A 13,677-nucleotide genomic window follows, 5' to 3' on the forward strand; every position below is an offset into this window, starting at 1 on the left:
AAAAACGACTAACAGAAATGACAAGTCAGTAAAGTGTCAAGAATGGAGAAGGAAAGATGGAGGTGAGCTTGGGCACTGGCAACGGCACCAAAACAGAAGTACAACAAGAGAGATTCTTGATATGACTTCAAACAAGCCCCGAAGTCATGTCCTCTCCCATCTGCTATTCATCTGCGTCAGGTCCCCTCTGGGCCCATTTTGTGGAGAATGGAGTCACTTGCATCCTGGGAAGCACAAAAGACTCTTCCTCTAGGCCCAGCTGAGCTACTGCATGAGAGCTGGATGACACAACTCCAAAGGGAAGGACAGGACAAGTCAGCAGCCAATGTTGGCTCAGAAAATTCAGGACACAACAGATCACAGGAAACATATGTCAAATATTACAAATAGTACCTATGGACACAGCAAAAGGGAAGATGGCAGAGTAGTAAAACCACGTGTTTTCCCACCTGGACAACTACAGTGGTAGAATCAGTCTGATGTAACCACTTTGTAATGCAAAATTGTTTAATTTATGTCATTTGGAGCTCTTACTAGTACCCTGATATTAAAAAAAAAAAGACACACAAAGACACTAAAAGAAACCTACAGGGGAATATATTTGATGATTATCAGAGCAAAATTAATCAATAAAATACTAGCGAACTGTATTCAGCAGCACAATAAAAAGATGGTATGCCACAAACAACTGGGATTTATATCTAGAATGCCAGGATGATTCAACATACTAAGTTTGATCAATGTAATATATCACTTTAACAGAAAGGAAAAAAATGTTATCACCTGAATCAATGTACAAAACACATCTACAAAATTTAACACCCTTTTATGATGAAAATACTCAAGAAACTATGAATAGAAGGAAACTAGCTTAATATAACGGAAGCAAAAAATTAAAAGCCCACAGCAAACATTAAACTCAATAGTAAAAGACTGAAAACCATTTTTCCAAGATCACAAATAAGAAAAGAATGTCAGCTTCCAACACTACTATTCAATGTACTATTAGAAATTCTATACAGAACAATTAGGCAAAAAAGACAAAAAGTCATCCAAAAGAGAAAAGAAGGAAGAAATCACCACATCTCATGAAACCTTCAAGATTCCACCACAAAACTTTTAGAATAAATTAAGTTAGCAAAGAAAGAGAATATAAAATGGAAAAAAAAAATCAGTTATATTTCTATACACTAACAATCAACAGGAAACTAAGAAAACATTTCCACAGATAAAAGCATTTGTCAAAAGAATAAATTACCAAATTTAACCAAGGAAGTAAGATTTGTTCATTAAAAATTACAAAACATAGCTAAAAGAATTACAGACAATAAATGGAAAAACTTCTATGCTCATGGATTGGAACACTTAATATTGAAGATGTCAAAACTATCCAAAAAAAAAAAAACAAACACCAAACTATCCAGAACATCTACATGTTCAATGCAATCCTATCAAAAATCCGGTGAGAATTTCTGTGGTAAAAGAAAATTTCATCATAAAATTCATATGGAATCTCAAGGAACATGAAATAGCCAAAACACACCTGAAAAAGAAGAACAAAGTTGGAGGAGTCACACGTCTAAATATCAAATACCACTATAAAGCTACAGTAATCAAAACTGCATGATACTGGAATCCAGGCAGACCTATAGACCAATGAAAGAGAATAAAGAGTTCAAAAATAAGCTTGCTCATAAAAGTTCAAACAGTTTTCAAAAAGAAGGCCAATACCATTCAAAAAGGAAAAACAGACTTTTCAACACATGATGCCGGGAAAGCTGAATATCCACATGCAAAAGAATGAAGTTTCATGGTACATAAATTAACTCAAAATGGATCAAAGATCTAAACTTAACAGCGACAACTACAAAACTCTTAAAAGAAAACATAATGGAAAAGCTTCAAGACAACTGCATTTGGCAATGATTTCTTGGATACGACATCAAAGGCACAAACAACAAAAGGAAAACAAACTGGACTTCATCAAAATGAAAAATTTTTGTACATCAAAGGATGCCATGAACATTAAAAACAAGGCAACTCACAGAATGGGAGAAAATATTTGGAAATCACATATCCAATGAAGGGTTAACACTCAAAATATAGAGAGAATTCCTAAAACTCAACAACAAAAATCAATCAACTTGATTCAAAAATTCTCAAAAGACTTTTTGAAGAGACATTTCTCCAAAGAAGATAAATAGACAATAAGCACATTAAAAGATGCTCAACATCATTAGTCGTTAGAGAAATGCAAATCAAAACACAATGAGATACCACTTCACACTAATTATAATGGTTATTACTCAAAAACACAGAAAAGAAGTGTATGCAAGAAGAGGAGAAATTGGTACCTTTGTGCAGCTGCTACAGAAAACACTATGGTGATTTTTCAAAAAACTAAAAAAAAAAAAAACTATCACAGATGCAGAAATTCTGATTGTGGGTATATACCTAAAAGAATTGAAGCAAGGACACTAAAATCAATCTGCACACCCATGTCATAACACCATGATTCACAAGAAACAAAAGGCAGAAGCACCCAACTGTCCACTGATGGAATACCGAGTAAACAAAATCTGTACATACAATATTATTTATTCATAAAAAGGGAGGAAATTCTGACACATGCTACAACACAGATAAACCTTTAACATATTATGTTAAGTAAGCAAAACATCAAAGGAGAACTACTGTCTGATTCTACCTACATGAGACACTCACAGTCAAATTCATAGATACAGAAAGTAAAATGGTGGCTGTCAATGGATGGAAGAAGTTACTGATTAATGGGTATGGAGTTTCAGTTGGATGATGAAAAAGTTCTATGGATGCAGGATTGTGATGGCTGCACAATAAGAATGGACTAAATGCCACTTATATGTGGCAAATGTTTTGTATATTTTGCAACAACAAAAATAAAGTAAAAAAACCTAACCAAAGGATCTGTAAGTAGTACTTACCTTTGTGTAAGCAGTGACTATGTAAGTGACTACACTTCCAGCACAGTCAGAAACAAATGTGAGCTATAGGAAAGAAGCATGCTATACTAGGGTGCTATGGTGCTAGAGAGTCACCCAGTGAGGCAGAGGGCAAGACAGGGGGGTCCATTAGGCTGACAAAACAACAGTGATAACAAACCCTTCCCTAGGAGGCTTTGGGGCAGTAGGTGCTGTGGTGATACAGATGAGACGGAGGCGAGCACTCAGCCCAGCCCTTGTAAACACAGCATAGACCCAGGCAACTAGGGACACAGCTGCCTGCCCCTGGAGAAAAGAGAAGCACAGAGCTTGGCCCAGGGCACAGGGGCAGGTGGAAGAGCTTACCCAGTGAGGAGGTAAGTGCAAAGTTCTCCAGCATCACATCGTGGTACAGGCATCTCTGAGCCTCATCAAGGAGAGCCCATTCCTCCCAGGAGAAGTACACAGCCACATCCTCAAAGGTCACACTGCCCTGCCAGGATACAGACAGATGAGACCATCAACTGCCTCACTCCTGAAGACACACAATCCACCTCCTCGCACATCTACCCCATCTCCATCTTCCTCCTAAGAGCTCAGAAGAGATTCCGGACTTTGGTGCCATAGCTGTCTGCTCTCTCCTCACTCTCCCACTAACTGCTCTGTTCACGCTGCTGTCCACTCTGCAACCAGTGGAGTCTGTAAAGACCCAGAAGAAATCACCTCCCTTATCTGATCCAGACCTCCCACTGCCTCCAGAATAGATGCCCGACTTCACAGGCAATCATTCCAGGTCTGACTGCTGCTCCCCACAGCCAGTTTGTTCTCACCAGAAAGGAAGGAGACCTGCAAGTCCCTGAACCAGCTTAGTCTCACCTCCAAGTACTTCCTGTTTTTGTGACAAACTTCCACATCTCTTTCTATTGGTGTCCTGAAATGGGAACCCTTTCATGTAACACTTAGACTGGACTCAGGACCCTGAGCAAGGATTTCCCAAGATCTCCATACCCAAGGGCTGGGAAAATGCCAGGTGACAAGTTTCATCACAACCCAAACTTGGGGAAAATTAGAGGGCTTCCCTGGCGGTTCAGACAGTAAAGAATCTGTCTCTGATGCGGGAGATCTGGTTTCGATCCCCGGGTCGGGAAGATCCCCCGGAGAAGGGAATGGCAACCCACTCCAGTATTCTTGCCTGGAGAATTCCACGGACAGAGGAGCCTGGCGGGCTACAGTCCATGAGGTCGCAATCGGACACGACTAAGCGACTAACACAGTGTTGCTACCACTGAGGGTAACCTCCACTTACCCGATTAGGTTCCAAAAGCACCTCTGCAGCCATGGAAACCTGTGGGAAGACGTAGGTCTTAAAGGGATGTGATCCAGGCAATATTCCAGAGGCTCAGGTCTTCCCTGCACACCTGGCGGCACCCGAACCAAGTACCTTGGGCCGAGCGTCTAACCTCTGTACTGCCTTTCACCAGCTGTGTGTCCTGTTCCCTGCAGACATCACATGGGCTCCAGGGTTCCCGGTCCTCCCGCCTCAGTCCGACCTTCAAGGCTCTGGACCTGGAGGTCCCTCAGCCTGTCACTCTCTCCCAAGCGCCATCACACTGTCCGTCAGACACAGGGCCCCACCCACGACCGCCTCACCGCCTGTATCCCGGGGACGGGGCTGCGGGTACGTGAGGAGGCTTCCCACACACACTCCAAGCTTTAGTGTCCGGTGGGTCGAGGGCGGTGCGGGCCCGAAGGACAGCGTTTACCTGAAGCAGGTTGCTCGGAGCAACCGCCGCTACGGAGCCGCTGGGCCTGGTAAATCCTGGCCCGGACGGACCCAGCAGCAGCGTCTCCAGGCCGCCCCGCAGGCGGCGACGTGCCCGACTCTAGAACCACCTCCAGTCACTGGGTACAAAGCCTCTTCTCGAGCCTTCTCTGTTACTTCAGGCCCGATTCGACGCACTCGGCCTTAGGACCCAGATAACAATCGAAAAGACAGCAACGAACACACCGGAAGTCCCGCCTCACATGTCCCAGAAATGCTGAAATTCTGGGCGTTCGTTGGGAAATCTTAGCTGCCTCTCAAAGCGTGGCTTTCTGGGTAATGGAGTTCCCGCTGCCACACAGGCCGGCGGGAGGGGCGTGTCTGCTTGAATCTCCCCTGGAAAGTTCAGTTCAGTTCAGTCGCTCAGTTGTGTCCGACTCTTTGCGACCCCATGAACCGCAGCACACCAGGCCTCCCTGTCCATCACCAACTCCACCCAAACCCATGTCCATCGAGTCAGTGATGCCATCCAACCATCTCATCCTCTGTCGTCCCCTTCTCCTCCCGCCCCCATTCCTACCCAGCATTAGGGTCTTTTCAAAGGAGTCAACTCTTCGCATCAGGTGGCCAAAGTATTGGAGTTTCAGCTTCAACATCAGTCCTTCCAATGAACACCCAGGACTGATCTCCTTTAGGATGGACTGGTTGGATCTCCTTGCAGTCCAAGGGATTCTCAAGAGTCTTCTCCAACACCACAGTTCAAAAGCATCAATTCTTCGGCGCTTAGCTTTCTTCACCGTCCAGCTCTCACATCCATACATGACTACTGGAAAAACTATAGCCTTGACTAGACGGACCTTTGTTGACAAAGTAATGTCTCCGCTTTTTAATATGCTGTCTAGGTTGGTCATAACTGTCCTTTCAAGGAGTAAGCGTCTTTTAATTTCATGACTGCAATCACCATCTGCAGTGATTTTGGAGCCCAGAAAAATAAAGTCAGCCACTGTTTCCACTCTTTCCCCATCTATCTGCCATGAAGTGATGGGACCGGATGCCATGATCTTAGTTTTCTGAACGTTGAGCTTTAAGCCAACTTTTTCACACTCTCCTCTTTCAATTTCATCAAGAGGCTCTTTAGTTCTTCTTCACTTTCTGCCATAAGGGTGGTGTCGTCTGCATATCTGAGGTTATTGATATTTCTCCCGGCAATCTTGATTCCAGCTTGTGCTTCCTCCAGCCCAGCGTTTCTCATGATGTACTCTGCATATAAGTTAAATAAGCAGGGTGGCAATATACAGCCTTGACGTACTCCTTTTCCTATTTGAACCAGTCTGTTGTTCCATGTCCAGTTCTAACTGTTGCTCCCTGACCTGCATACAGGTTTCTCAAGAGACAGGTCAGATGGTCTGGTATTCCCATCTCTTTCAGAATTTTCCACAGTTTATTGTGATCCACACAGTCAAAGGCTTTGGCATAGTCAATAAAGCAGAAATAGATGTTCTTCTGGAACTCTCTTGCCTGATGGTTCGGTAGCTAAAAAGTGGCCCAGGTTCGATACCTGATCAGAAAACTAGATCCCACATACCACAGCTAAGACCCCATGCAGCCAAATACATATGTATATATACATATATATATGTATACACACACACACAAATATATATAAATCTAAAAAAATAAGAATCAATTCAGGATTCCTTATGAGTCTGAAGTCTTTGTTTTAACATATGATTCCTCCTCACAGGTACTCATTTTTCATAAATGTTTTTAATGTGTAATTTCAATTCATACATACATGTCAATGTACAGACATACACATGTAAACATACAAAACTAACACATATATTTTTATGTTAAAACTCACCAATGCATGTGTATATATGAATGTGTATGATTACATGTATATACGTGCATGAAAGTGAAGTCAAAGTGTTAGTCCTTCAGTCATATCTGACTCCCTGTGGCCTCATAAACTGTAGTCCACCCACTCCTCTTTTCCAGGCAAGAATACTGGAGTGAGTAGCCATTCTCTTCTCCAGGGTATCTTTCCAACCCAGGGATCGAACCCAGGTCTCCCTCATTGCAGGCAGATTCTTTTCCATCTGAGCCATGAGGGAAGCTCATAGGTGTGTATATATATATATATATATTTTCTTCTTCTCACTCAGAAAAAGAAAGACAACCTCACTTAACGTTCTGCCACTCTTTACTAAACACTATCAGTTTTCTGGGCCTGCATCAATAGAGAGAACTCGGCACAAACACATCCACAGCTGACAAGTGTCCCATCAAGAAGATACACCATAATTAATCAGATCAATTTCCCATTGATTAAAACTATTATACATTTTTCTATGTGTTATTTTTTCTTGATATTGACTCAAAGTCATGGGATGTAATGTACAGCGTGGTGAGTATAATTAATAACAATGTATTGGGCTTCCCTAGTGGCACAGTGGTAAAGGTTCTGCCTGCCAATTCAGGGGGCCAGGGTTCGATCCGTGGTCCAGGAAGACTCATCACGCTGCCAAGCCTTTGCACCACAACTACTGAAACCCGTGCTCTGAAACAAGAGAAGCCACGGCAGCAAAAAACCTGTGCACCGAAACTAGAGAGTAGCCCCTGCTCACTGCAACTAGAGAAAGTCTATGCAAAGCAACAAAGATCCAGTGCAGCCAAAAGAAAAAAGTATTGTGTATTTGAAAGTGGTTAGAGGGTAGATCTTAAACTTTCTTATTACAAGGAAAATATTGTGGGGACTTCTCTGGTGGTCCAGCGGTTGAGACTCTGCACTCCTAATGCAGAGGCCTGGGTTGGCTCTCTCGTTAAGGAACTAGATCCCACATGCTGCAACCAAGAGTTCGAATGCTGTAACTAAACATGACACATGTCACAAGTAAGACCCAACGCAGCCAAATAAATAAATGAACAAAAAAAGAAAAAAATTATAAACATGTACCTTGATATACATTAACTAGACATATTGTGATCATTGTGCAATATATTCAAATATAAAAAATCACAAGCTGGAATCAAGACTGCTGGGAGAAATATCAACAACCTCAGACATGCAGATGATATCACTCTAATGGCAGAAAGTGAAGAGGAACTAACGAGCCTCTTGATGAGGGTGAAAGAGGAGAGTGAAAAAGCTGGCTTGAAACTCAACAGTGAAAAAGACTAAGATCATGGAGGGCATCAGTCCCATCTCTTCACGGCAAGCAGAAGGGGAAGAAGTGACCAATTTTATTTCCTTGGGCTCCAAACTCACCGTGGATGGTGACTGCCGCCATGAAATTAAAAGACACTTGCTCCCTGGAAGAAAAGCTATGACAAACCTAGACAGCAGATTAAAAAGTAGAGACATCATTTTGCCAACAAAGACCCTTATAGTCAAAGCTATGGTTTTTCCAGGAGTAACATACAGATGTGAGAGCTGGACCATAAAGAAGGCTGAGGGCTGAAGAACGGATGCTTTCAAATTGTGGTGCTGAAGAAGACTCTTAAGAGTCCTTAGGACTGCCAGGAGATCAAACTAGTCAATCCTAAAGGAAACCAACCCTGAATATTCATTGGAAGAACTGATGCTGAAGCTGAAGCTCCAACACTTTGGCCACCTGATGCTAAGAGCTGACTCACTGGAAAAAACCCTCATGCTGATAAAGACTGAAGGCGAAAAGAGAAGAGATGGCAGAGGATAAGATGGTTAGATAGGATCACCAAACTCAATGAACATGAATTTGAGCAAACTCCGGGAGACAGTGGAGGACAAAGGAGCCTGGTGTGCTGCAGTCCATGAGATCGCAAAGATTTGGACACAACTTGGCGAGTGAACAACAACAATGACAAATCTGGAATACATAAACCTCTCGAGACAGAATGCAAATTGGTGGTTGCCAGAGGGTAGGGTGGGGGTGAGAGTAATTGAGAGAAACTGTTTAATGGGTAAGGGGTTTTACTTGGGAGCGATGGACCATGGACGTGTTTGGAACTATGTAGAGGTGGTTGTTGCACCACATGGTGCGTGCACCTAATGCCACTGAATCTGAAACCAAGTGGGACTCTGGGGCTCCCAGACACGGAGGTCTTTCTGTCCCCCATTTCTTGTAGGCAAGACTCCAGCCATTATGAGGTTCACTGAGTTCCAAAGGGTGGTTGCAAACAGTTGCTAATAAGGGAGGAGCAGCCAAAATTGAAGGCAACAGAAGAGGGTGGCAGAGGATAAGATGATTAGATAGCATCACTGACTCAATGGACATGAGTTTGAGGAAACTCTCGGAGATAGTGAAGGACAGAGGAACCTGGCGTGCTGCAGTCCATGGGGTCACAGAGAGTTGGACAAAACTTAGTGGCTGATCAACAACAGCCAAGAAATCACCTGAGGCAAGGTTAAGGGGGTCAGAGAAGCTCATCAAGATTAGGAGAAGGGAGAGTCAGGGAGTGTAGGATGGACATGTACACATGTATTTAAAATGGAGAACCAACAAGGACCTACTGTAGAGCACAGGGAACTCTGCTCCATGGTATGAGGTAGCATGGACGGGAGGGGAGTTTGAGGGAGAATGGGTACATGTATATGTATGACCAAGTCCCTTAACTGCTCAACTGAAACTGTCACAGCATTGTTAACTGGCTATCAGTTCAGTTTAGTTGCTCAGTCGTGTCCGACTCTTTGCGACCCCGTGGACTGCAGCACGCCAGGCTTCCCTGTCCATCACCAAACTCCCGGAGGAGTTTGCTCAAAACTCATGTCTGTAGAGTCAGTGACGCCATGCAACCATCTCATCCTCTGTCGTCCGCTTCTCCTCCTGCCTCCAATCTTTCCCAGCATCAGGGTCTTTTCCAATGAGTCATTAAAATATATATGTGGGATCTAGAAAAACGTACTGATGAATGTATTTGCAGGGCAGGAATAGACAAACAGATGTAGAAAACAGACTTGTGGACACAGCAGGGGAAGGAGAGGGTGGGACAAATTGAGAGAGAACTGAAATATATACATTATCATATGTAAAACAGATAGCCAGTGGGAAGCTGCTGTATAAGACAGGGAGCTCAGCCCGGGTGCTCCATGACAGCCTAGAGGGGTGAGGTGGGATGGGGGTTGGGAGGGAGGCTCAAGAAAGAGGGGATATATGTATACTTATGGCTGATCCAAGTCCTTGTATGGCAGAAACCAACACAACACTGTAAAGCCATTATCCTCCAATTAAAAACAAAATTAGGAGACCCCACCACCTGAGACCCTGCCCATACCCTAGTTTTGTCAAAGACCTCCAACTTGACTCACAGTTGGAAAAACCCTCATCAAGTTCTCTGGGGTTGAGACACATAGTTTTTTGAGAAAGAAGCCTATCCTTTTCTAATTCACCCAGAACTGTCTCCAGGATTTGTTTTGACACTTGTGTATTTGTTAATTTGGTAACAAACTGTTTATTTTAGAAAGGTTAATTTAATATTATGTGAATTTTACCTCGATAAATTACCCTCCAAAATTAGGAGATGCCTTCTGACAACCTATATGCCTCTTTTGTTCTCAAAAATGTGATAATCTGGTAACATTCATGTGTGCTTGGGTGCTAAGTGGCTCCGTCATTTTGGGCTCTTTGCGACCCTATGGACTGTAGCCCACCAGGCCCCTCTGTTCATGGGATTCTCCAGGCAAGAATACTGGAGTGAGTTGCCATTTCCTTTCCCAGGGGATTGAACTCATGTCTCTTACTTCTCCTGCAGTGCCAAGCAGGTTCTTTACCTTAGTGCCACAGTAATTCACTGGATGTGAGAGTAGTTTCATGGAGAAGATTTTTCTTCCTCTGCTTTGCAACTTGCACAGGGGGCTGATTTCCATCACTTATCTTGCTGGGCTGGGTAGTGAACCCATTTGAATTTATAAATCCTAAAATTTGGAAAAAATTATTCAATCTTTTAAAAAATTTTTATTTTTTATATTGGGTTCACTTGGGCTTCTCTAGTGGCTCAGACCATAAAGAATCTGCCTGCAACGCAGGAGGGTTCCCTTTCTGGGTTGGGAAGATCCCCTGGAGAAGGAAATGGCAACCTACTCCAGTATGCTTGCCTGGGGAATTCCATGGATAGAAGAGCCTGGCAGGCTACAGTTCAATGGGGTTGCAAAAGAGTCAGACACGACTGAGTTACTCAGCATATATACAGGTACGTCTAGAACAATCCTATTTATTTTATTTTTTGGCCACACCACACGGCATCTTAGTTCCCCAATTAGGCATTGAACCTATACTCCCTGTGGTGGAAGCCCGGAGCCCTAACCACTGGACCACAAGGGATTTCCCCTACGAATCCTGCATTTTGAAAAGCAATGAAAAATACGAAGTAAACAACTCTTTCAACATTCAAAAAATGAAGATCATGGCATCTGGTCCCATCACTCCATGGTAAATAGATGGGGAAACAATGGAAACAGTGATAGACTTTATTTTCTTGGGCTCCAAAATCACTGCAGATGGTAACTGCAGCCATGAAATTAAAAGATACTTGCTCCTTGGAAGAAAAGCTATGACCAATCTAGACAGCATATTAAAAGGGAGAGACGTTACTTTGCCAACAATGTCCATCTAGTCATAGCTATGGTTTTTCCAGTAGTTATGTATGGATGTGAGAGTTGAACCATAAAGAAAGCTGAGTGCCGAAGAGTTGATGCTTTTGAACTGTGGTGTTGGAGAAGACTTCTGAGAGTCCCTTGGACTGCAAGGATATTCAACCAGTGAATCCTAAAGGAAATCAGTCCTGAATATTCATTGGAAGGACTGATGCTGAAGCTGAAGCTCCAATACTTTGGCCACCTTATGCAAAGAACTGACTCACTGGAAAAGACCCTCATGCTGGGAAAGATTGAAGGCAGGAGGAGAAGGGGATGACAGAGGATGAGATGGTTGGATGGCATCACTGACTCGATGGACATGAGTTTGAGCAAGCTCCGGGAGTTGGTGATGGACAGGGAAGCCTAGTGTGCTGCAGTCCGTTGGGTTGCAAAGAGTCGGACACTACTGAGCGACTGAACTGAAATGAACTGAAACAACTCTTAAATGATAGAAACTAAAAGCAAATAAAGTGTATTTTTCTTGAGTGAAGATACATTCTTCAATCAAAAGAGCACTAATTTTTATTAAAGATATGCTTTTCAAACCTTCTTTAATGAATATTTTCAAATATATATGACATTACATACAATAGAACTATAAGACTCAAGCTCAACAACTGATTGTCAGTGCAAGAATATCAAGCCTGTCCATATAAGATGGTCCTCTCTATTTCACCTGAATTATTTCACAGCAAATGTCAAATGTATAATTTCATGCACAGACAATTCAGAATGTATCTTCAAAACATAGATATCATTTGACTATGAGAACTGAATATTTTTATCATGCATGCACAAGATGTATAATTCACACTTATTAAATATTCAGGAAGGATACAGGTTTTCTAATTACTACGTACAAATTTTTTTTTTTTTACTACGTACAAATTTTATACTAGATTTTCTTTAAAAAGGGTCCAAACAGATTAGAGTACCCACAGATTATAATTCCAATTGTTCTTATGAAGAAAAACCAGACCATTTGTTAAGGCAACTTCTTATCATCTATTAGTTTCTGGCATTCCAGTGATATTCTTTCTCTTACCCTTCTAAAATTTTTCCAGTAAATGTGCATTTACACTAGAAATTTCATAAAATTCAAGTTCAGTTTATTTTCAAGGATAGTTCAGAAGCCGTGCCATATACTTCTTGCTAGAGAAATTAAAATATATTTATATATTATCAATTTATACATGGATATGTGTATATATGCATGTGCTCAGTCATGTCTGACTCTGCAACCCCATGGACTGTAGTTCTCCAGGCTCCTCTGTCTATGGGATTTCCCAGGCAAGAATCCTGGAGTGGATTGCCACTTCTTACTCCAGGGGATCTTCCCAACCCAGGGATCAAACTCTTGTGCCTCCTACACACATGTATACATAAAGCATAAAATATGCTGCATGGGAAAAACAACAGTTGAGACAGTATGTAACAAAAGATGAGTGAACCTGAAGGTGTAGCCATGGAAAATATGAGAAAAGCAGCACAGAAAGGGAGCGACAGAAAAAAAAGAGCATGAGTGACTTGTAGGAAAATACCAAATGGCCTTATGAATCAGAAGCAAGGAAGGTAAAAAAAAAAAAAAGTTAATAATGACTGAAACATTCCCATGTGTGTCAGACACAGAAAGCACAATAAATCCCAATTAGACTAAAGGGAAGAATCCACATCACAGCTCATCATTACATTTTTGACAGCTCATTCTTTGAAGGAAAAAGCCTTCTAAGTGATAATGAATCCAGCAGAGTCATCTACTCAACTTCACTCCCTCATTTAAGAGGTTTCAATGTCAGGTGTGCACCTGACTTTTGTCCTTTCCCCCTTCCCCCTTGATAATTCCCAATTATTTTCTCTCCAAGCTATTTTACCACATCATTGGGGAGCCATCTTTATGATTAGATTTCTATAGTGTTGAGCAATATACACAATTCTAAAAGTCGTTTACAGATAATTTCTACTCCCCAAGCAGACAGTGTGACTGCAATTACAGGTAAAATGATAATCACTTCCCAACAAGGAGATGAGATCACGGCATCCAAGCCTTTATCTTGTGGTTCAGCTGCTGAACAGGCTTCAAGCCCATCCCTGCACCCACTGTCTTGGCAGTCAACTGGGTAAGTAGATACTTTTCAGATAAGCAACAATTCTTAAAAGTGAAATCCTTAGTTGCTCAGTCATGCCTGACTCTTTGTGACCCCATGGACTACAGCCCGCCAGGCTCCACTATCCATAAAATTCTCCAGGCAAGAATACTGGAATGGTTTGCCATTCCCTTCTCCAGGGGATCTCCCTGACCCAGGGATCCCACATTGCAGGCAGATTCTTTAACATCTGAG

At 42.4% G+C, this 13,677-nt stretch overlaps 1 protein-coding gene across 5 annotated transcripts in view; it reads right to left on the reverse strand.

Moving 5' to 3' along the window:
• LOC145514434 (uncharacterized) overlaps window positions 1-13,677 on the reverse strand; it is a 60,915-nt gene that overhangs the window by 4,645 nt on the left and 42,593 nt on the right. The window contains exons 1-3 of one of the 5 annotated variants that reach the window (XM_081512216.1): window positions 4,724-5,063; window positions 4,267-4,305; window positions 3,327-3,453 (exon numbers count right to left, since the gene is read on the reverse strand). In XM_081512216.1, coding sequence (XP_081368342.1) covers window positions 3,327-3,453; window positions 4,267-4,299 — 160 coding nt within the window. In that variant the 5' untranslated portion in view covers window positions 4,300-4,305; window positions 4,724-5,063. Of the gene's footprint in view, window positions 1-3,326; window positions 3,454-4,266; window positions 4,306-4,401; window positions 5,064-13,677 lie in introns of those variants that run through there. The other 4 variants (XM_081512219.1, XM_081512217.1, XM_081512220.1 and 1 more) reach the window with 4 other exon arrangements.

Source organism: Giraffa tippelskirchi, chromosome 7 (genome assembly GCF_054371585.1).
Source record: "Giraffa tippelskirchi isolate mGirTip1 chromosome 7, T2T-mGirTip1v1.2.pri, whole genome shotgun sequence".
In the NCBI taxonomy this organism is placed as follows: domain Eukaryota; kingdom Metazoa; phylum Chordata; class Mammalia; order Artiodactyla; family Giraffidae; genus Giraffa; species Giraffa tippelskirchi.